The sequence below is a fragment of the Rhea pennata genome, chromosome 4 (assembly GCF_028389875.1).
Source record: "Rhea pennata isolate bPtePen1 chromosome 4, bPtePen1.pri, whole genome shotgun sequence".
Lineage (NCBI taxonomy): Eukaryota > Metazoa > Chordata > Aves > Rheiformes > Rheidae > Rhea > Rhea pennata.
This window is the reverse complement of record NC_084666.1, coordinates 47,986,090-48,011,381: the sequence shown is the minus strand read 5'-3', so window position 1 is coordinate 48,011,381 and position 25,292 is coordinate 47,986,090. Positions and strand designations below refer to the sequence as shown.

General features: G+C 42.5%; 2 protein-coding genes across 3 annotated transcripts in view; one reads left to right on the top strand and one right to left on the bottom strand.

Annotated features, from left to right (window-relative positions):
* Window positions 1-25,292, bottom strand: part of LRBA (LPS responsive beige-like anchor protein) — a 402,463-nt gene that overhangs the window by 157,092 nt on the left and 220,079 nt on the right. For both annotated transcript variants that reach the window (XM_062573872.1, XM_062573871.1), the window contains one exon: window positions 23,776-23,912. In XM_062573872.1, the coding sequence (XP_062429856.1) occupies window positions 23,776-23,912 (137 nt within the window). The remainder of the gene's footprint in view (window positions 1-23,775; window positions 23,913-25,292) is intronic.
* Window positions 18,850-20,356, top strand: MAB21L2 (mab-21 like 2). Its single transcript, XM_062574757.1, has one exon. It carries the CDS (start codon window positions 18,850-18,852, stop codon window positions 19,927-19,929), a length of 1,080 nt encoding a protein of 359 aa, XP_062430741.1. The 3' UTR covers window positions 19,930-20,356.

Below are 25,292 nucleotides of genomic sequence, written 5' to 3'. Positions count from 1 at the left end.
TCTTGTGAAAAGCAGACTGTAAGCATGATTTCCACAGCTATTGAAGCCAACCTAAACCGCGGTGCCGCGATAGTACTCTCCCTAGTCAAATACCTGCTATCCCAAAGTAGCACAAAAAACAGGTGACCATATACAAAAAACTATTTCAGGGAGCGTAGCCAGCTGCAAACTAACCATTTGGTGGAAGTGGAGATTCAATTCCAAATGGTTCAGCTTCATGAACTGCCTCACCGCGTGAGCTGCAGAGCTGGTACGAGCAAAAAGCACAGGAAGGGCAAGACCGCTGCAGCTTGGAGGCACTCGAGGTACTATCCAGTTCTAATTGGAATTTAACAGTTTATCCCCACACATGGTACCATGCAAACAAAACAGAGGACTCTAAACGGCCAACAATCGCATAATTTCCCATTTATTTCTCTCTCACTAGTTTTAGCAGCTCTCCCTGCTGACACAACATGCTGAGGGAAACCCTTTCTTTCCTTTTTCTTTTTCTTTTTTTTTTTTTTTTTTTAGGAGTATCTGAAGGATGGAAAAAATATGCTACAGATAATGTTTTTTAAAAAAATCTTCTGTTGATGAGGGTTTTTAGATCATTTAAACATTCAGAATAGATATTATGATAGAATTTCTAACACTACATGTCACAAAACTAATTGTGTAATTACATCTAGTAAATCCACTGACAAATATCTCATGGGATGCAGAATTTAATGTGTTCCACAATCATTTCTTCAACTGCTCTGTACAACTCTGCAACATCATGAATGCTGTTGTTTCCATACATGGAACTGAAAACTGCATAAGGAAGTATATACACTTCCTTTTTAAACGGCATCAAATAATGATAATTAATTATAAAGAGCATAAAAGCATAAAGAGTAACAAAACTTTTAACAGGTCACAAGGCACCCAGAATACCTGTTCTGCCTAATATTTTAACCACCTCAAAGTGGAAGTGCAAGTTTAAGGGCCATGGAAGGTTATGCATGGTACATTAACTGTATTTTTCTGTGCTGCCTAGAATGCTCCCATACAAATAAAAAATGTTTCTTCAGTGAAATAACTGCTGCCCTTTCAGCAGCATTAGGCAAGTAACTTTTAAGCAGGCAATCTTGCTACTGGAGTGAATCACAGCTACAATGACGTCCTGCCATCCCCTAGAGACCATATGGAAAGCTTTCCCAGGTGCTATAAAAGGGGGTAAATTACACAAGTAATTTACCAGAAGAAGATCAAACCAGTCTTGTAACCGGGACAGGAGCTGTCCTGAGTTTCTGTGACTCACTTTAATTTTCCTATTGAGTTAGCGTAACAGTCCATTCATTTTATTTAATGAATACTGCTGGGTCCAAAAGGAAGTCTTATTTTATCTATGTGCGTAAAAATAAATACTGAAGAAATTTTATTAAAATCAAGGCTAGAATACATATCATTTACTCTCAACGGAAATTTACAGGAATAAATTCTTTGCAAATACTTGTCAGATTTGGATAAATGTTTGAGATCCACCCTAGTATTCTTTCACTAGCTTACCTTCCTTCTGCAGTGAGATATAAATTTTCTTTTAAATATACTGCACAGCAGTAAACACTGCTCGTGAACATAAGATTTACAGCACATTAATAAAACCATATAGGCTTGCTGGCCTTAAATATACGAGGCACACAGTTTAAGTTTTCATGACTACTTCAAAAGAGACCTAGAGTAGCCACACATCACGTTTAAATCTACAGAATACATATACCTACACACCTCTTACCTACCTCTAATTATTTATTTTCTCCAGTAGAAAAGAAACTCCTGAACAATACACATTACCTATAGTGAGTGATATTTACCATATTTTACCTTTTTTTCTACCATAAACTAATAATGCTTGCATACAAGCAAGAAGAAAGCATAGCATCTTAAGATTTCTCTCACAATGAAGAGAAATAAAAATCATTAAAGGTAAAATACAATACACAAGAACAATGAAAGAGAGGCAGGAGGTAGAAGAAGAAGAATATCCAGGATCCAGACCCTAACAAGCAACAAAATGGATTCTACAAATATCTTGGCAGATGCTCTTGAAAACCAAATACCTGTGACACATCATACAAGTGCTAAAGCCTAGAGGTGGTTCCGAATTTCTGAAATGTCATCTTCATTCATCTATATTAATTCACCATCAGAACCCCATATCAATTCAAGCTGAAATTGCGCATTAAAAAGGTTTATTTTTAATAAGTCTCATAAACTCAGTATTATAGAGAACAAAAGTTTCCAAGTTATTTTTAAAAAGAAGAATGAAACTTTTACACAAAAAGGATTTTGATTCCAAAAAAACCCACCTTGGGTTTGATCTCTTAGTTAAGTTTTAGAAGTTATTGCATATTGCTTCCTGTTACTCTGTTGCACGCTCTGGAAGTGTTCGGTGATTTATCCTAAAAGCCAAGAGGTCAAAATAAAACAAGATATTTAAACAGATTTTTTATATATATATAGAGACCATTAGTTCATGTGTATTTTTTGAAGTTTTGACTTTTCACCTTATTCTGGGGGGGGGGGGGGGGGGGGGGGAATCTCAAGGACTGACAATAACAGGTAAATCATTTCCTTCCTGCCTCTACTACACTCTTTTTTGGTTTATCACAAAGTAGTGCAACTCAGTCAAACAAATTACCGCGGATTTAGGTCAGCACAGGTAAGATTAGAATTCAGACCAAGAGTCACAAGAGACAAATCTTTAATCCTTCTAAGGTTCCCCTCCGCTGCCAGAGCTTTGCAAACAAGTCAAGGCTTCCCTAAATGGGCAACGGAGGATCCCCTGTGACAGGGAAGGGCGCAGACAAAGGCAGCACAATCACACTTTCACCAGCCTTTCCCCCCTGCCTCAAGCCTCAGAGGTAATTAGGGATGCATTTGGCCTGCACAAGGTAAGCCCGTGCACGCTGCCCTCACCAACTCTGTTTTGCAGTAGCCACCACGGGCCAGAACAAGTTAGAGCAGCCATGCCGTCGCTCTCGCTTGTGCTGAAGGCTTGGCAAGTTTCCTGTACTGAAGAGTAAGTTTCTCTTTCAGTTTGTCTCCCAAATCAAAGACTGGTTATTCACACAACCCTGAACACCAGTCACCATACACACTCTAACGTGAAACCATACGGAAAGATCAGAGAAAGCTGAACAAAATCCTGGAATCCCTGACATACCAAAGTCACAAAACTAAAACATCTGAAATCATAAACCAAAAGGCATCTTAGTCACAAGCTGAGATACATTTTTCTTATCCACCAAGAGACTGAGGCAGAGAACATTCCTAGCAGCTCAAAGAGAAATCGCATTTCAGGTTTACATTCCAATCCGGGACAGTGGATCAAGCTAAAACATAACAGAAACCAATCGCAGCACAAGAGGGGGAGGCTGAGGCTTTCCATACTGCCTGGTATGTAACAGATGTGGGTAGGGGAGCCCTTCTGCGAGCAGGTAACTCATCATTTGCTTTGGTTTCACTCAAGTAAGAAGAAGAAATGGTCACAGAGGAAGCAATATTCCAAACAGTTAGAAAATTCTCATGCTCATGAAGTGGTAGAGAGCAGAAATCGGCCAAGATGCTTCCTTAGAAAATGGCTCTTTCGATGTGGCTTCCATGAAAACCTCTTTTTCTCAGAGTGCACATCGTTACGCCATTGGATCTGCTAAGATACCTGAACAACAGAAAACATTTATTTGGGACATTTAGGAGCAGAAAATAAGAGTAAAATCTATTTACACCAGTTTAGAGACAGAGTTTATATCAGTCCCTAAAGCCCAACACACACTGTCAACATAATTTATGGTAGGTGGGAAGATACCAAAAACAGCTAGCAAGTTTCAGGATGCAAGCAAGGCATACAATTCCAAATTTATGTAACAGAACCAGAGCTCACAATTAACCAGTCTTTCAATTTTGCTGCTCTGCGGTGTAAATTACACAGTTAGAATATAGCACCATCTCTTCTGTATCAAATACTAAGCAGTTTACTTTTCCTAAGAATGCTTCATCTTTCCAGTAACTATGAAAGTTGTGCATGGGAATCAAAGTAGATTAAGTCACCCTTGCATAAAAGAGATGACTACCAAATATAACCAACAACATAAAACAGTATTTTATGTATATACACAAATACATGTAGCTTCATTTTCAACACAAAGATGATAACTAAATCCTTGTGATCCAACACTCCCCAATTCTTCCTGCAATACCTGAGTACCTGCCACTCTGTGCAGCATTTTACTTACAAATACAACTTGCTGAACACCAAAAATGGGTTCAAATCTGTAGAGGGTAACAAAGTGAAAATGATAGATGTCCCAGAGAAGCAAAAAGTTATTCAGGGTTGGTATAAATTTACAGGAACGTTAGCACTAATTTCACAAGAAAAAGGCAGGACTATATTCCCAGGCCTCCAAAAAACACAACCAGAAGTTACTGCTTTACCTTAATATGTTTAACCATTCCTTTCCAAAATTCTTAAAAAACCAAAACTATATTTTCGAATAACAGCTCTTTGGAAGAAAGAAAGAGAGTTTTGTACATTTGTACAACATTTAGCAAACTCAATCCTGACTTAGTTGGCACGACTCTGATATAATCACTGAATAAAAGTGATATTAATACAACCTTCTGTGCAGCAAAATTAGATAATACGCATTATACTTTGCATTCTGAAATTGAGACTCATACTTGGAGTCCTACAGTCTTTAAAAGCAAATGATCTTACCCGTAACTGTTTAACATAGCTTGAGCCAAAACGCAGCAATTTTTCCACAAGTGTTTAGTTTCCATCATTCTTTAGCCTAACATCATCGTCTAAACTGCATAAAACATTTTAACATTTGTAATTTTTAATGCAACTCACTTTGTGGCAAGAGAAAACAGAAGAGGATTCTGATTCTTAGCAGATCCCTTTTAGTATCTCTGGACACTACCAAACAAAAATCACCAATGTGATAAACTAATTTCTAATTCTAATAAATTTTTCAAATAGATTTAGTTAACTAATTTAATCAAATGTCTAAAAGCCTGGGATTCAAATAAACTATTTACTTAAAATCTACTTGAATTCACATCCACCAGCAGTCTGAGGTTTGTTCAGAATAAAGATGACAAATACTAGAGATAAGCTTGTGATAAGCTTACTCCATTTCAGGAAAAGAAAAAAACTTCAACATACAGTATGAAATGATAGCTTTTGAGTTTCAACAGAGTATGGAAAAAGAAGAAAAAGTGTTACTTAAAAACTATTTTAGAAAAATCACAGACATGTATCAAAACACTCTCCAGGTTTCTGCTAGCAGTGATGACTTCAGGTTTGACGTATGCTCATCTTTAAGTGCCAATTTATTTTATAGTGATCTATTCATTTCAGATGTATTTTAAGAATCAACATATCTTTAATCTTCCTGACTCTACACATCACTTAAAACAGCGCATCAGTCTAAAATGCCTCCTGTCAAATTGTTGCATTTAACATTGTTCTAAATACGATCTAAGGTTTTTCTTACTTTTCCTGTAGTTTGTTTGTAATTAACCACTTCTTGCTTTTGAAATACTTTTTCTTCACTGACTTCTTGAAGAGTTCAGATAAAACGCTAAATTGATGGTAATATATTGCTAATATTTGTAATGTCCTGCTAACTTTACTCTCAAATCCTTCACATACTAGCACATGAACAGACTCGAACACAACTACTTCCAAACTAGGCCTAAAGAATGTATCACAAAAACATATCTAGAAAAGTGTGAGGCTTTGGTTTTCTAGGGATGTCTTTTGTGCTGCTTTATGGCAGTCAACTACAGAAGTTGTATGTAGCTGTATATAATCTGCATTTTATCTTTCGGGATTTGAGGTTTTTAACTACCTAGATTGTCTTTATAAAAAGAAACTATTTTAAAATTATTAGTCTGCTAGCCTATAACTTACCAAACATAGTGGAACTCTATTTTCTGTCGGCTATATGAATTAACCCGCTTACCATAAGGAATTGTCTCTCAGGCACTAATGCGCTGAAGTATCTGTCTTCTTTTACTTGCAAAATACAGACCACTTCAAAATGCAGACAAAATAACAACAGAAATACCAAGTCTCAAACAACTTTGTTAAAAAATAAATTACTGCAGTAAGCCTAAATAGATACATGACTACATTTATAACTTTGCAGCCTTTCGCTTTCCATATATTAAGCCTACTAAAATACTACATACACCTTTTTATAATTCTGATTAGCAAGATCATCAGGGCAACTTCTAAGTATATCGCATCAACATGCCAATGGTGCATTTTTTTTTTTAAAGTCAGGTATATTTGATGGTGGTAAATTGTAATTCTTTAAGCCTGTTTAAAAACCAAGCAACCCCTAACTCTTAGGATTTTATTTACTAACCCTGTTTATTCTTAAATTGCTTGAAAATAACTTGACAAACCTGCTGTTACAAACAAAGAACACGCTTCCTGTAAAATATTGAATCTGGAACGCCATCAATGTTTTGTTCAGCTTGCATAAGTCACAACTGATTGGACACAGTCCCTGTGGGCATGCCATTTCATCCAGACTGGACGGTTCATTAGTCATAATTACTATAACTGTACAGCAGAGACTGCAGTTTTATCTCATCATACATCTTTGATAAAGCTGCTTCTATTTCTGCTTCATCAGCATGTGAAGTTACATTATTGGAGCTTTTATTGTCCGATCTGTGATTAACATAGGTTGTTCTGGTTATGAAATCTGCGCTGAAATTCAAGACAATGCACGAAGTAAGGCCAAGACATGACCATCATTTGAACTTTGCCTCAAAAATCATGCGGCAGTTATTGTTACGCAGGAAGGAGAGATGATGAAAAGCCTGAATTCCTAGGAAAATTTTAACAAAGAAAATATCAACAATACGATTTCTAAGAGAATGAGATTGCTGGGTTTTAATCTGAACTATGATTAAACATTTGAAAAATGTGTCAGTTCAGGATGAAGTTTAGACATAGGAAATTTCTGAAAACAGTTGGGCCAGCTAGCATCTTCCTATAATTTTTAAACAACTATACAAAAGCGCACAATGTTAAGAATCACTGTGAAAACTGACAGTTAAAGCAGTCCACTACAGTTAGTGAACAGACACTAAAATATTTAATTTAATCACAAATTAGAATGCAATTTTTATCAAAGCGTATTTTGTCAAAACACATTTTAAGCATATAAAAGTAGCACATAAAGGCCGTTTCTTGTTGTGGTGCTTGTTGCTGTTTTTTACACCTTATTGTGTGCTAACAGGACACACAAAGACCAGCAGTACCATCTGAGTGTGCAGTGTGTCCCCATGATAGGCCACATAAACAGTCATAATCGACAGTTACATGCAAGCACTGAGGCTGCAAAAATCCCAAAGTAATTAGTGTTGTCTGAATGCAATGACATCTGTTTTCTCATGGTCCTCTAGACTTGTCAGGCCAATAAGATGTATATGAAAAAATATGACAAGCATTGCAAATGCCCTTCTGAAAGGTCTCACTTTGGGAAAAGCTGAAGAAATGACACATGCCACCTCTTCTTTGCCAATACACCTAACAGCCAAAGCTTCAAGATTTGAAAAGGTCTTTTAAGTCATTTTACATTTGACTATGAAAGGTTTATTCAGAACAGCATGTGCTTAGAAAAGAAAATACTGCGGCAGGTTTTCGTTCATTAAAAAAAAAAAAAAAAAGCTTCATTAACAGAGCAGGAATAAAATACGACTTTTTACCTCTGATTAGTGTGCTTACATGCCAGTGTCACCTATATCTTATTTTTTAATTAACGCAGTAGGCACTAGGTTAGTACGTAACACACACACACGTTTATTTAGAATACTTTTGCTTAAAGAGTGGAACAAGAACATTTTTATAGCTGTGATTTTCTGGCACTGCAAAAACACTGTAGCCTCTACATCTGAAGACCTTAGCTTTTGTTTTAGGATACACAACCTTTTCCCTTAACAGTGCCTATCCCTCAGTTCTTCCTCTGGACTGTAGCAGCATGTTTGAGCATGCGTTTTCTCCGAGAAAGACATTAGTCATCATTAACAGAAGCACTGACACCGAGTCTAAGTGCCTCTCCACAATGACCAAGTGGCAATCATCTTTCTCTTACACTGTCACTGCTGATTAGGGGTTTCTTTCATGAAAATTTAATTTGTCGCCTTTCTGCAGCTCCCTTTTACGTTTCTGCAATAATACAACATGCCAGCAAGACACTGAAAATGCAGTAAAAGATGCTGTACCTGTTTATAACAAAAGATAAGATTCAGACTGCTCAGTGGTACTCTTTACCTAGAATAACAGAAAAAAAAGGCCCTGTAAGACATAGTGAATGAGTAGCTGCTGACAGAGGAAAAACACCCATTAAATACCTCAGGCCTCAGACAACCCAGGCACACTTTCTACCCAACTAATTGAATGTTTTTCGTCTCAAAGACACTTACACAGCCCATCTTCCAAAGCTTTGTTCAACAGGCAACGTAACAACACCTAAATAGATGCCCAATTAAATTTGTAACTGCTTAAAATATACAGGTATTCAGATTTTTAGCTTACACAAATATTTATTAAAAGATTTCTTAATCCACTGATAAATTTCAACCTCACTTCTTCAGTCTGCATCAATCCTGCTCTTACAGTTAAAAAGCCAGCCACAAAGAAAATGGCTTTAGCTGCTACAGGCAAACAAAAAAGTTTCAGTCATACATGACACTTTACAGCTATTCAATATACACAGTCTCAGATTCCTGCTCTGTGTAACATTACAAACAATGTTAAACAAGATACCATAGCAATGAGTTATTTTAAGGAAGTTTTTCAAAACATTTACTCTTCTGTTTTATTTCAATTTGTTTAAAGATTTTTTTTTAATTATAAGCATATGCTATTTTGTTAACATCTGTGCACAGCATAAAACCTGACTGAATTCCAACCTCTGGAAACATGCAGATAACTTACATCCCTTAAATAAAGTACGAGCATTAGAAAACTTCAGAAGTTTCAGATGAATATATTTGAATTCATTTAAGCAATTTTCCATGCAAATACATTAAAGAAAAAAGCTTTTATTGCAATTTTCACTTCTCCTAATATCTTTCAGAATTTAATTAAGCATAAACGAAAAATTCAGATCTACCTCTACTAAATTCAGAATCCACAGCTATCAAAATGCAAGTAATAAAAACTCTTCTCAGCTTCCTTAAGTATTAGTACTGAACTAGTGCCTCAAAACAGCAATGGTAGTCAGAACAGAAACTGTATCGCCAGCACTTTGGAGTTATAAGAAAGTTCAATATCTTTAAATAGTCTCCATACATGAAACTTAAGAAGAGGAAACTAGGAATTAAGAGTGGATTTTGAATTTGACTACGGCTGTTGTACTGCTGTGGCAGTTTAACCTTGATTAAATGCAGAGCAATACTAAAGTAAAAACAAAGCCATGCCATGGTAACCTAAATTAACTACTGAAACGGGCTGTGTTTATGCAGAAAGCTGACATTTCAAGCTATTCTGCTTGATCTCAAGGAAAGCTTTTCCTTTCTAGAAAGCATAAAATAAAGTTAACCTTCCAGAGCCACACATCTACCGCTATTTTGTTCTCCGCGTTCTCCTCAGCTCCCAAGCTAACAAGCCGCGAACGCTGCCACCGAGCTCCTTCCTCGCATCCACACCAAGTTCAAGTGCAGAAGTTTAGCTCTTTGACTCCTACCCCCACCTCCAAGCCGCTTGTCGGTAAAAGGTTGGGCGATTTATTGACCACCGCTGGATGCATACTGTCAGTGCTGAAGGAAATATGAGCGGGGGTTGTCGCTACTGTTCGGGAGCTCATTGATAATGACATACCTGCCTCTGTCACCCATTACCCATACTACAAACTACTTAGACCTAACTGAAAAATCAATAGCCTACTTGCACCGGTTCCTGTGGCTGCCTCCCTTGATTGTCAGCTCCTGTCTAGGGTCAGCACTTACATGAAAGGGGCTGTGACTGCCTGATGCTTTCAGGACAACCTAACGATATGAAACTAGCCAACAGAACAGTAAATTCTGTCCCCCTGCCCTCCTCATCAATTAGGCTCTGACTAGGCTCGCCTGTAGAAACCTGACCTTTTAAGTTTAGGTGAATATGGAACTAGCTGAACACACCATTGCCCTCAGCACTGAGCCAGGAAATCCACTGACAGGTTAAACAAAACAGAAGGTTGTAACTGTCATAATTTGCATTGCACTTTCACGCCAACAAGGGTGTTATCAGTGGGGGCAAGCCCTGGAACACACAGCGCAAGCACCCAAAGTCACTCTCCTCATAAATTTTCAAGTGAAGGGAGATAAAACATAAATTCACAAATGACCACGCATTTCAAGTCCCACTTTATTTCAAGTTAGCACTCTGGAAACCCACAAAGTACATATAAACAATTCCCCTTCATAGTCGCGTTGGCACTCCAAACGCCGGCAGGAACGAACGTCCGAGGGCGATGACGAACGAGGGAAAGCTACCTGCCCGTGCCTCCTGCGGACTCCCGCCTTATTCGTATTCTCCCGTGGACATTTATTTGCACAAATACTAATCATAAATGTATTATACAATTGCACACACATACCCCTGTACTTCATAGCAGCAGGTAGGCATAAATTATTCAAAAATCCCAAGAGAGCTCTAACTAGCACTTCTGAGTAGTATTTACTCGTACATCCTGTATCTTGGAAGTCCATTAGTAACATCTGAACAGCACAGTGACAACCAAATGATAAATGTTATATTTTAATGCATGTTCCCCCCGTCTAAGAATATTGACAACCATGAAGCAAAGAACTAAAGCATGAAATCTCATCTCAGCTCTACAATGAGAGCTGAACTATTTCCTGAAGTTGAAGACAATAGCTTTAGTAACTATATATAGATTAAAAAAATGTTAATAACTGAATGCCTTGCTCCTCCTTTCCTCCATCTAAATTAAAAAAAAAAAAGATTAAAAGCAAATGAAAATATTTGAAAACACTCTGATTGGTGCTCCTTTCTTATATAAGTTATATCAATTTTCAAGCTATGACGGTTTTATGTTCTTTTGAGCTCCTTCTTCCACTGGCCTACCATCCTCAGTATAAGCATTACTGGGAAAAACAGACAGCATGTGTGACCAAAACAGTTTGCATTAAGTTGAACATTGGAACTTCGTACCATGAAAGGACTGGTTATCTCTACAGGCTGGTAGGCTTTGAGGGGGGAGGATTGTTTTGTTTTTTACTTTGAGAATTCTAGGATGTTTGCAATGCATTTTACCCAGCGCCTACGGTTAGCACCTTTTGCTGTAAATACAAACCATTCAAGGAAATCCCTAAGAGTCCTTTGGCAAAATTCAGGGCAGTATTTTACCTGATACTTTTTACCCCACTGCTGTAACTTCCTAAGTCCTGTACCCTCATTTCCTTCTCCCAGCAAAAGCATCCAATGCCACAAAATAAAAATGAATTATTTTATACACAAATAATAGGAAAATTGCTGTTTTGGGGGTTTTAAAACTTAAGATTCAGTTCCAAACCTTGAGATACTCATGTACACATATCACTTTAGTATGTCAGTCACTAGATTTAACTTACTTGAAATGCACTTTCAGAAGTCCATATTAAGAAAGGAAAACAGTTGAATTACAAAGAATACAAAGCTTTTTTCATTAAAGCTTCAAACAATGTATTTTACTGCAATAATACTTGTTATAATGTTGTTAGAACAACACGCAGTTGTTCTAAATATACACAGATACTTAACAAATGCAGAGAAAACTCCTTGAAAATAAAAGCATAGAGTTCTATTAAAGCATTTCTAAATAAATGGAACAGCAGTTAAAATTAATACTGCATTCCAAACAAACTACAGAGTGAATACTAGTCAAAAACTGGTAGATCTAATTGAGTCTGGATGGACCCCTTTACAGACCTAATGCAATGATTAACTATGCATCTGGTAGCATGTCAAGTCCTTTTTGTGTGCCTAGCTGATAGCGAAGTGAAAGGGCATGGACAGTGTCCAGTCCCAGCAAGCAAATCATTTGGAAGCAGTCATAGCCATAGATCAAAGATTTTTCACTCTATCCAAAGTCTATTTAAACCCACCAACCTAGCCCCTTGCTGCAGACAAAACCAGTTAGAAAATAAGAAAGACTCCTTAGGATCCAAAGATAATAAAGGAAGATAGAAGGAGAAAATGAAGAAAAGAAACAGACTGGCAGAACCTTGATTTCCATAGGCCAAGACAGCTGTTTTACATCCTATTTTTATTTCAGATGGTTAAACAAAAGGAACAAGTTCCATCCCTTAGATCACCAAATATTATTTCAATTAAACTATGCAGATGGCTTCTATACATTATTTCAGTCAATACAGTTTCACCTTCCCAGCTTCAGGAGAAGGTACATTGAACTATTTTGCACACGTTTCACCTAATTTGCAAGAAAACTAAAAAGGGAGCAGCATATTATCATGGTGAAGTTATTCTGAAATAAGATATGCACAGCAAGATATAAAATAGCAATAGCAATAATCTGATTCTCTCATTAGAAGTAGCAACAAAACCCCTGCAATGATTTTATAACTAGTAATACGCTATTTTAATGTCAACATAATACTTCAAAAGAATAAAAATGTAATACTATAAAGCATAATAAGTAGAAAAGTAGATAGCTCCAACTTAGCATTTAAACTATATAACATTTGAATGGGGGAAAAGGTATTGGACTGTTGAAATAGGAAACATTAAAAAATGAATAAATTAAAAATGTAAATAAAAATTGGATGCCTTTTCTACCATATCCAAGGTCAAACCAAAATAATCTTAAAACACTAAGATGTGGAGGGATTAGGAGTCGGGGGAGAAGAGGGACTTGTTATATTCCACACTGGTCACCAGTGCTATTGAGAAGATGAAGCCCCCTCCCTCTCGTCTGTCCCCTCCTCCACTTTCCCATATAAATTATACTCATGGAAATTCTCTGAAAAGTTCGAGTCTATATAGTAGTTGGTGAGGGGTAGAGTACTTTGCTATGCAAGCTAATTGTAAGGAAATGTAAGTGTACAAACGACAAGTTTTCACCTCTGGAGTGAGAAACTGAAATTTTGAGATAAGCTAGAATTCTCAAACTGCAGCCTTTGGTTACCTACAGATATGCTGCATCTCAGCTAGCTGCATAGAGTTTTTCATCTTTGAAATGAATTATCATCTAACCAATAAAATAGCAAAGGCTATTGTTTGTTGGTATGATTATTTGTGCATATACACAGATATGTGAATAGCTAAGACAATGAATGAAATAATTGTGATGAACCTACTGATAAAGAGAAAAATATTGCCAAATGTCTATAAAGTGAAACAGTTTTTGATTCTATGACCTTGACTTTCCTCAGAATATCCTCATAATTTTCACATTTTAAAAATATGGGCTCATTTAAGCCTCAACAGCGTTTTTAAGAACCATATGCTAGATTGCCTTTATCACTCCCCTCACATTTTTCTTAAATAAGTGTGACTGCATTCAAATGGAGGTCAAGTTGACAAAATCCTTGCATGATACATGCTCTCATACCACTTTAAAAAGTGGTACTGTTAGTGTAATTAATCAGTTTTTGTAAATGGAGACCAGGTAACACATCTGGTTAATTCTAGCTGATAAAAAAGCATGTACCCACCACAATCACAGCCAAACAAAATAAAAGGTCCATCGGAAGTTGTAACAAGAACAAAAAAATCCATAAGCATTAGAAATGCTCTTTTATAGTACATTTGCCTGATTCTCTGTAGTTAAACTTACTGAAGTTAAACTTACAAAATAGTATTTAGTAGCCCAAACAACCTTACAGTCAAAAGAAGTTACCATTGCTCATCACGAGAAAAGAGAAGCTACCTGTAATAAGAGATTGAAGCCATTAGAGAAAACCTTTAGCTTCGGTTTGTTCTTGATCAAACACCAGAATATGAGCACACTTATGTTTTAAGACTGAACAGGAAAAGCCAAATAAGCCAAAGCTGGAACCCTCCCCTTTCCTACTCCAGAAAGGAAACCAGGGGAGACTCAGAATCACGCATGAATTATTTAATTAGCACAGTGTTCAATCTTTGGAGAAAAAAACACAAGATTTCTGCAGTACTTTTAACTGTTGAGATATGTTAATGGTATCTGTAGAAATGGGAACACCTTTTCCCCCTCAGCTTGCACGATCAGCTAACATCACAGATGCATCCCTGCAATAGATTGGCAGATAGTAAAGCCACGCCGTGACTTTAAAGAAAAGGTACACACTGTATACATAGTATTGCATGCAAACAGAATTTTAACTGTCAAACCCACAGCAGCATTTACTGTAATATTAACCTAGTTTTGCTGTCGAGAAACACAACACGCATTACTGAATCACTTCTTTTCAAAACCATACATTCCCTGCAGCAGTTCAAGCTCCATCAGCAGTGCAGGAATGTATGAAAATGACAGGCAAAGGGCACTAGTTCTTTTCCCATACTGTTCTTCTATAAATGGAAGCAGAGCTCTACAAAGCACTTAAAGCTGAGAATGCTTGAAGACTGATCTCTAGGAAAAAATATTACGACATTAGGTTCCACAAGCAGCTTCATTTTTCTGTTTTCCAAAAAAAATGTCTCCTTTAAATGCAAGGATAGAAGGGAAACCAAGTACTACGAAATAACGGTACGCTAGCTGGTTCTCCTCTAGGAAGGTGCCTCAAAAAGAGCGTATGTGTGCATATAGGTATTTCACAGACTATTCATAAAAATACTTACTATCCTGTTTGCGAGCACCTGCTACTACATTCACCAGGAAATGTGGAGAGGCAGGAGAAAAAGAAGGGTAGATTTGTCAGGAGCCTTTTAATAGTCTCAAATCAATTTCTTCACTTAAAAAAAAAATAACGCTGTATCAGTAGCATGGTACATAATTTTTTTAATATATTGCTTAAAATAAATAGGCTCTGAAATAAGCAGACTATGCTATTTTAGTAAACTAGTTAGCCAAGCAAAAACAAGTTGGTTACATCACAATCCAGTAAGAAACTTGTGTGGCTGGTCCCATCCTGCTAGAACTGTGACTTGCTCTCCAGGTTTCTCTCTGTTTTGTAAAAACACTTTAAGGAAAAAGTACAGTATTCTCAACCTAATATTCTAGAAAAAAAGAAAGAGAAAGAGAAAAGGTCTTTGCTCATTTAGTATCAGCCGTTTGCTAGTACTTTGCCTTCCTTAGAGTGCACGTACTATTTACACGTCTGGATTTACACGAGGACGAGCTCCCTCTGGTACCGGGGGGGGGGGGGGGGGGGGGAGGGCAGGAGGAGCTAAGGAAAGAGCAAACACTCTTGGCGCAGAGTCCCCTTTCCGATATCTTTTCACAGAAGCCCTCGCTAGCAAAACACTATTGCTCCAGGCAGCAGCATGCTGATGTTGGCACTGCTTAAACCAAACAAACACGATGTTTAACAGTCAAATAAAATGTCCCGCAGCCTCCCTAATGAATTTGTCAAGGACCATCAGATCACCCCCGCCCCTGCCTCATTAACTCAAGTATGATGAGACGGATTATAACGAGAGAATACAGATCAATCGCTCTGAAGACTTCAAGTGCCTTTTAGCCTTGAGAGTTTCTCTCTCCGAGACACACGCACATACGGTCTTTCTAACAGAATACAGTATCCCCCGCTGCTGCAGGGGCTGCCACGGCGTTTTATACACCATCACGGAGCTGCTGATGGACTTCTGTACTAACATACATAAAAGCAGAGGTGACAAGGGCTCTTCAATTATAGCCTCCTCGGATGCTGTTCCCCCTTCAATTATTCATCCCGGCAAGAGCAAATTCCGCCAGAGATGAAGCTGGTCTTAATGCAGGGCGGCCACAAGCGCCCAGACACAGGGACGGGCTTCGCGTGCATTATTTGCTGGAAGTGTTTAAGTTTATTGCTCAAATGATGTTTCTAATTAGCGTTCGAGCAATAAATTAAAGTCAGCTTTTGTTCAGCTGATTTATTATTTACTAGAGCTTCAACCTCAGACAGAAAAATTGGTAATGAACTGTTTTAAATCTGAACACTAGCAATGCTTTACCATCAGTCACTTTAACGGGGGGGAATTCGTCGGCTCCTTCTGTTTTTACCGCTAAGATGCGAAAGCGCGTCTCCCCCGTCGCCGGGGCGGCTGCTCCGCGCCCCGCACACGGGCAGCGCCCGGGCACCGGCGGCTCCCGGAGGCGGTCGAAGGCGCAAAGCGGCTTGCAGGGAGCCCCGCGCCGGGCCGCAGAGGGGGGAGGCGGCAAGAGCGGCTCCAGGAGGACGCACAGGCTGCGGGAAGGAACCAGGACCGGCCGCGACCTAGACCCCTTCCGAGGGCCCAGCGACACGGAGCTCTTGCCCGGGCTTTTCCCCTTGCCGGGAGGCGGCAGAGCAAGAGCCGCATCGGGATCCTCAGGCCCCCGGCTCGGCCTCGCAGCGGCCGCCCGAGCCGGCTAAAGCCCCGGCCCGCTCCGCGAGCGGCGCCGGCAGCGGGCAGGACCGCGCTCACCTTCCGCCCCGGGCGCCCTCCGAGAGTCCCAGCGCCAGTGCCTGCCTCGCCGCCGCCTGCGCCCGCCCCGCGGAGCCTCCTCCGGGCTCGTCTCCCCGCCGGCGGCCCCGCGGCCGCCGAGCCAACACGGGCGGGGGCAGAGGGGCCCGGGCACAGCCTGCCCCAGCGATCGTCCCCTCGGGGAGAAGGAGCGGCAGCCAGCCCCAGCTCCGGGCACGGCCGTACTTACTTCTTACAGCGCAGAGTGGTCGGCGCACAGACATGTTTCTAATTTAAATGCACACCGCAAACAGACGCCGATATTTTCTTTATTAAAATAAGCCAGCTGCGGCGACAGGAGCAGGGCACAACGGGAAGCCGAGCACAGCCGCTCAGAGCTGCCGCTCAAACCAAGGCTGCGCAAGGAGGAGCGCGGCGCGCGTGACGGCCCGGCCCCGGCGGCCGGGCTCCCGCCGCGGCGAGCCATGCTGCGAGAGCCGCCCCCGCGCAGCGCGCCCGCCCGCCGCTCCGCGGCCCCGGCCCGGCCCGGGGAGCCGCTGCGGAAACGCGCTCCCGCGGGGACCGTGGGTCCCTACGCACGATCTCGTAACGGACAGCAGAAGTTTAGGCAGGAGGAACGCTTCTTCTTGTTACGCGGTAGCTGCTTTCCCAGGGGCTATATCGGTGCCAGTTAGCTGGTGTTTTTGAACTGACATTAAAACATAGGTACAGTTTTATGTTCAAATCATTCAATATTCTTCTTACTACAAACTTGCATAAAATATAGTTTCCTTTTCGAATAACTCAATCCTGCGCTTTAGGAGGATGAACAGAACTTTATGGCACAAGATTTATCTAAATTAATGTGACTACGGCACTCATTGAGGGCAGTAAAACAAGGTGTACTATTCTGTTCCAGTGACGGTCTCACTTTCACTGCTGCAGCCCGGCATTAGTGAAAGAAGATTTATGTTTGCGGTGAAGTACCAGCACGCCTCTCCCCCTTCCTCTCGCCCGCCAGCACGAGTGCGAGCTCTCCTCGCAACAAGCGGAGGCAGAAGCGGGCTCCGCTCGCCGCCCCTCACCCGGCGGCGGCAAAGCTGCAGCCTTTCCCCGCCGGAGGCTGCGGGACGCCCGCAGACCTGCGCGGCTGCAAGCCCGGCCGCGGGGCGCCCAGGCGGCGCGGGGGACGCAGCGAGTCTGTGAATGTGAACGTGGGAGCGCGCGCGCGCGCCGCCGCCGCCGCCGCGATTGGCCGCGCCGCTGACAGCTGCGCCGCGATTGCCGGGCGCGCGGCCCCGCCCCGCCCGCGCGCCGCGGCCATTCATAAACTGAACGAGCCGGCGGCAGAGCCGGAGAGGCGCAAACGCACGGAGGAGGAGGAGGAGGAGGAGGAGGAGAGGCGCGGACAGTGGGAGCCTCGGCGCGCACTGGCAGGGGTGGGGAGGGGGAGGAGAAGAGACCCCGGGCACGGCAGCAACGCCCTCCTCCTGCTCGGGATAAAACACATTCTGTGCAAAGAAAAAACAAAAACAAACAAAAAATCAAAACAATCTATATAGAGCTGCAGGACAGGAATGAAAGATCACAGACCAAGTGCACAAGTCTGCGCCTAAAGATAGAGAAAGCCACAGAACCGGGTTCAGACAACGCCTCCAGCAGGAAAAGGGAAATCAACAACACCCCCTGACAGTCTGAGCGAGCAGCAGCCAAACTCATGCACATCTCTGGTGGTGCCACGGACTGAGAGAGAGAGAGGCAGACAGACAGAGAGTTCACTCGTCCGCTCTGGGCATTTCTTGCATTCTTCTCCTCCTCTGGCACTGTGTGCGGTTTTAAACTTCGCCGCGGATCGGCTTTTCTGCGGGGACCTTCTGCGAGTCCTGGGGAAGTTTGCTGGGCTTTTTTTCTTTCTTTTTTTTCTTTTTTAATGAACTGCTGAAACGTTTTTGTAGCTGCGTGGGGGGGTGGGCGCTTCAGCGCCGAGGCAGCACGTAGCTCCCCGTCCCCGCCGCCACCCGAAACTTGGCGCTCCGGGAGGCGGCCGGGACTGCCCGCGGCGCCAGCGCGCAGCGCCCCGCGAGCCGGCCGCGCTGCGCCCCGCCGCCCTGCGCCCCGTTTTCTGAATTGCTCGCACTTGGGCGTTGCTGTCGTCTTCGGCCCGGAGGGGGTGGGGGGTCTGCGACTCGGCTGGTGCCCTCCGCAAAGCTGCAGCCACCGCTAAAGCATTGGATCCCTCAACGTACTGCGAGAGCCCGGTGTACAGCCCGGACCTGTGCCCCAACATGATCGCCGCGCAGGCCAAGCTGGTCTACCAGCTCAACAAATACTACACGGAGCGCTGCCAGGCCCGCAAGGCGGCCATCGCCAAGACCATCCGCGAGGTGTGCAAGGTCGTGTCGGACGTGCTGAAGGAGGTGGAGGTGCAGGAGCCGCGCTTCATCAGCTCCCTCAGCGAGATCGACGCCCGCTACGAGGGGCTGGAGGTGATCTCGCCCACGGAGTTTGAGGTGGTGCTCTACCTCAACCAGATGGGCGTCTTCAACTTCGTGGACGACGGCTCCCTGCCGGGCTGCGCCGTGCTCAAGCTGAGCGACGGCCGCAAGCGCAGCATGTCCCTCTGGGTGGAGTTCATCACCGCCTCGGGCTACCTGTCCGCCCGCAAGATCCGCTCCCGCTTCCAGACGCTGGTGGCCCAGGCCGTGGACAAGTGCAGCTACCGCGACGTGGTGAAGATGATAGCGGACACCAGCGAGGTGAAGCTCCGCATCCGCGAGCGCTACGTGGTGCAGATCACGCCCGCCTTCAAGTGCACCGGGATCTGGCCGCGCAGCGCTGCGCAGTGGCCCATGCCCCACATCCCCTGGCCCGGCCCCAACCGGGTGGCGGAGGTGAAGGCGGAGGGCTTCAACCTGCTCTCCAAGGAGTGCTACTCGCTGACGGGCAAGCAGAGCTCGGCCGAGAGCGACGCCTGGGTGCTGCAGTTCGGCGAGGCCGAGAACCGGCTGCTCATGGGCGGCTGCCGGAACAAGTGCCTCTCGGTGCTGAAGACCCTGCGCGACCGGCACCTGGAGCTGCCGGGGCAGCCGCTCAACAACTACCACATGAAGACGCTGCTGCTGTACGAGTGCGAGAAGCACCCGCGGGAGACCGACTGGGACGAGGCGTGCCTGGGCGACCGGCTGAACGGCATCCTGCTGCAGCTCATCTCCTGCCTGCAGTGCCGCCGCTGCCCCCACTACTTCCTGCCCAACCTCGACCTCTTTCAGGGCAAACCCCACTCGGCCCTGGAAAGCGCTGCCAAACAGACCTGGAGGCTGGCCAGAGAAATCCTCACCAATCCCAAAAGCCTCGACAAGCTATAGGGCTAACAGCCCCGCGCACAAAACTAACCCTCCGGGAACATCGACGGCGACTAAAAACTTTTTATTTAACGCGAACGACGACGGCGAGAGGCGGCGAAAGACCCGCGCCGCGCCGCGCCCCCACCCACCTGCAGCTCGGCCCTCAGACGCGCGCAGGCGGTTCCCCAGCATAAACTCGCAGTGCCGCGCTCGGGCGACGGGAAGAGCCTCTCCTCGCTTCCTCCGCGGTGAATTTTTAAAAAGTCACAAAAAGAAGCGATCGGACTTTTGCAACACCAAAACGAAACCCCAAAGGTACATTTTCGAATAAATGTATAGTCCTTTTCTTATTCTTTCTTGTTTGCCTGAATGTTGTCACCAAGTGAAAAATTATTTAACTATATGTACAAATTTCCCTTTAAAAAAGTTTTACTGATGTTAAATGTATTTCAGTGCCAAGGTCAGATTATGTGCCCCACAACTGACTTGTTGCAAATAGTAATAAAAATATTACTTTAACTTTACATTGACTTTTTTGTGAATGGGTCTTAAATTCGGACTTCTAGATTCTTTCTGAACCTCAGGAAAAAGAAAAAAAAAATAGAAACACGAAAATTAAAGATAGTTTAAACACGATGCCTAGCCAATAGTTTAGCTGGGCATATTCACTGACGTTTTCTAAAGTTTCCTCTAATCTCTATTAAAACGGTACAGCTAAGAAAAAAAATACTTATATACTGTGTAGTTGAGCATGTGACAACATCCGTTATATTTCCGTGACTTTACATGACTTTAAACTTCCCCTCTAAATCTTGAGAGTATAGGCACCATCTCACAGCAACCGGCCAGAAATTAGACCGAATTAGAGGAGCACAGCATTTCTAGCGTATGTTCACCACGCTTATGTTCCCTTGTAGATTTCTGGTAAATCTCAAACGCCTGGCATTTTCTTTTAAAAATACATCGCTCTTTGCTTTCGCTTGCCAGAGCGTACGAGCTATCCATTTGACTTTGACACGGAGGAAGTATAGATCTACTCTGAATAATTAATACGCTTTGGAGCAACTGGTCGATATTTTTTTTAAACAGACATTTGTTTTTCCTGGATTTTAAGTACAGCATAAAACAGCACCGTAGCGTAGCGGCGTACCCGGACGAGCACATAAGCGAATTCCAGGGCAAAGCAGCCGATTCTGCATTAACACTCCGCAACCAGACATCTCCAGCCCCGCTCCTCGCCCAAGCCCCTTTCCCGTAAAACGTCAAATGTTAGTCGATTCGTTGCATTTTATGCTGCAGCGATTTTTAAGTTTTGTAAGGACGACTTTAAAATAGTTGCAGTATTTTTCTGGAACACAGTTCTGAGTTTTCAAAGCATCCTCATTATCTGCTCTAGCCACCCCAAATATTTCCAGGTCGGTTTGGAGCATTTCGAGTGAGTTTTCGTGCCCTTGCAGAGGGAGGTAAAATGCAACTTCTTGCTCTAACGGACTACTTCCGTTTCTTTGTGGACGGATCCGGAAAGAAATAGCCACTCGCATTTGGGTTGCTTTTGTCTTTAAGTTAAAACGAAATTAAAAGCTCAAAATAGAGCCCTTAACTGAACTTAAAGCAAACTGCGATCACTCAGAAGGCAATCCTGCCTGCCGGGAACCAGACATCGACTGTGCAAAATGCCCGTGTAAACGCGTCTTTGCTCCCTGCGCGCCCAAGGAGCCGTGCATGTTCGCTCTCGGCCGATCTTGGGCGAGCGCGGTTTTACACCCCGCCCGCTTCGCTCGGGGCCGTGTTTGGGGAGCTGCTTCCCGCGGCGGCGGGGGCAGCAGCAGCGAGCGCTGCCGCGCCGAGCCCGCCTCACCTGCCGAGAGCGGCCGCGGCGCCGGGCGCGGCGCAGCGCAGCGCCCCGCGCGCGCGGCCGCAGTCAACGCTGACCTTATCGGCCCCGATAGGATCTCCGCGGCAGGCTGTCCTTCGGGAACGTGCCGCAGGGTTTTCGCTCCGGTAGTTTAGACAAATACACAAGTAACGTTCATTCCTCCGGCACGTGAAGACTCATTAGTTCAGCGAGCCGCCGCCCTCGCGAGGGGCCGAGGGCTCCCGAGGGCCCCGCTGCTGCCCAGGTGCCGCCGCGCGGGCGGGGCGCGGGCGCCGGGGCTCGCAGGGAAGCGGCCCTGCAACGCGGCCGCGCCTAACGCAAAAGCAGGCAGGTCTGGTTTGTAGTGCCCCCCCTCCCTTTTTTATACACACACACACAAGACTTAACGGAGGAGCTTCGAAAAACAAAACAAAAAATTAAGGCCCGACCGAAGTAGCATCACAACTAGAAAGTAAGAGATCCCTTCTATAGTCATGTAAATTCATGCAGCTTTTATAGGAACCTAAGCAGCATCTCTCAGGTACCGAACTAAAGCTACAGTCAGACCAGAATGCCTGCTCACACTTACGAAAATAACCACTACCGAATGCAGGAGAAAGAGAAAAGAAAACAAAGTGAATGTATGTCACTGCCCCATCAAACAGGTAATAGGAATGGTGAATTCTTAACTGTATTTCCATGTCCTGTGTGCTAAACATGGAACAAAAAAAGCATACGAAAAGCAGAGCTGTAAGACTTTGTTCACACTAATACAATACCTAACAAAGCATTTTAGATTAATGATGCAACCCAGTAACATTATCAAAATGTCTTTATATTGAATACTTCTATCCTTTTCACCATCATTAAAAAAAGCTACCAAAAAGGTAAGCATATCACAATTTTAAAAGCTTTTTCGTACTTTAAACCATTTCAAAAACATTTTAGGATCAACAGAAAAGTTAAATTTCATTTATGGTACCACATAAAATCACAGTTCTAGTTAATTGCTCATATTAAGTTCTAGCTGTAAGAATTTAATAGTATTCAGTATTCTCTTTCAAAATAAATTTACTCCTTGATAGTATTTGATAATGCCATTTTTAATACAGACAAGACCAATTTATTCAATAGGAACAAAGAACTGAACTGACGCTTAACAAACAAGATATCCTCTACAGAAAAGCAAAGACCTAATTCTGCATAGCACCACTACTTCGAATTTTTTCCTTCAAAAAAATTATCCTATTTATTAATAAACAGTTATATAAAAATTCAAGAGCCTTCATTATGCTTAAAATTGAATACAAGAATATTTACCAGCAAGCTGCCATACTTTCGAAATGCTGCTGTAACACTATAAAAATGTTCAAGTGGCACCTTATTGAGTGAATTTTACAATGTAATGCCTTTGAAACTGGATTTTTACTGAAAGGGTTCCCATTTTAAGCAAAACACAAGTAATCAAGTATTCAGAGCAAATAAAGTTTGCGGAAATTAACAAGTTGGTTCAGAAGCGCATTTTAAGAGGGCAATTATGTTTTCTGCTTAGGTACGATAAATAATAACGGGCCCTATAAAATCTCTTATAGAATAATAAGATACGGAAGCACTGTACGCTCAAGAGTGTAGGAAGTTAAGCACTATGTTATATTGGCATTATATTAAAAAAGGAAAGTAAAACAAAGCATTGGGGCTAACAGCCTTGTTGAACTTTCTAGTATTCACATAGGCCTGTGATCCAAGATGTCTTTATTTAAGATGCCTCCCTGGAGCTTTATTCGCAGCAAGCTAATTAACATTCAAGCAGGGTCGAATTGTGGGAAGGGGAGAAAAGGGAGAAGCAAAGAAGGTGTTACTTAAGTGAAGTTCAGTAATGTGTACAGTCGGTCACAAACTTATTAAAGGGGAAATGTAGCAGACCAATAGAGGTAGAGGAAGCAGAATGAAGAATTAAAGGTCGTAAGTAATTTGTCATCATCTCTCAGAGCTCAGGGTCAATGATCTCTTACCTTTGGGTCGATTTTCTTAAAACTGGGATCTTCTTCATCTACCTCAAAGTAGACCTCAGAGGAAGTGATGGAAAGAGTGCCTTTCACTACAACTGAGGGTGCCACAAGCTGAGCTGGTGCACTTAGGTTAACTGGACCTGCCAAAGGGCAAAACCACCAACAATATTCAAAACAGAAAAGACAATAAGTGCAAATTACTAGCTTTTCAAGCTGAATATATGAAAATACATAAACAAACTGAAGAGCTTAGCTTTTTTTAAAAAAAAAGCTTTTATCCCAGAAAAGAAAAACATATGTAATAGATTTACAGTGTCTCTCTGCTGTTGAACGTTGAAGCAGCTACAATTGCAAACTGATGCATTTATTTTACGTGCCAGAGATGGCTTTAGCATAGCAGGATATAATTTTTTACTCAGCTGCATTTTGGTTTCGAGAAACTTCAGTAGTTGCATACCTCCTTTTATAAGCAATATAGAGAGTGCACACATGAACACTTGAAATCTTATTGTCAAATGTGTTTTTTTTTTTTTTTAGGAACTGGAGAGTTTCAATAGCTTTCTGCAAAGATGAACACAGCAGTCAAGGCTCAAAGTTTTCTAACTGTAAAGTGTTCCCTCATGGATGCTAGAAATCTATTGTTAAGGTTACACAATGTAGTAGAGTCTAAAGTAAAATGTTTTAAAGATGCTTTTGATTCCCTGTTAAATATTGTTCAAGGTTTCCATATAGCGTTAGTGTAGCTCAGGGACTGTGGGAGTAAACAGCTGGAGGGTTGGTTTCCAACTGAATGAATTTTTATTGGAATAATCACATCTCCACAGGGCTTATCACAGGGACAAATCAGACTACTACTGAAAACAATAGGTTCGGCACAGATCTGACAATACAGGAACTATTATATAAACTAACACATATAGAAAGAAAGGAGGTTAGGTTTGTCATCCAGCTGATTAAGAGGCAAGGAAATGAAGTTACTCGGTTGCAGTATTCTCTGACTTCTGTAAAACTGTGGAAGATATGAAAGTGACATAGACAATTTTGTTTTAATAAAGCATCTATAAATGAGGTACACACGTTCAGGTAATCAATGTGAGAATAACTGACAAAAAATTCAGATGAATTGTCATTTCCATCGATTGTTAGGAGTGTGATGGTCCTTAATCTCACATCAATCTCAATGTGTGCCACTAGGACAAAAGAAGAGATGCTCTGCTGAGATCAGAGCAGCTTTGCCCTCTATTCCCAACGTACAAATACATTGTGTTTGCAGATGGGCATGAGATAGCTGCAGAACTGCCATGATTTCCCAAAGCTCACCCCCCACAAATGGATGAAATAAGCAGCTATGTGTTCTTTCGCTGTCTCCCTTTGCCCTCTGTACATTAGCATGTAATCCAGAGGAGAAATAACATTTTTTCAATCACTCTCAGACATTCAATTACAAGGCAGGCAGACAGCTGCAGAAGCTGGGGCAGTCCAGGTCCTGTAGAAGACCCCTGACAATTTCCACTTCATTT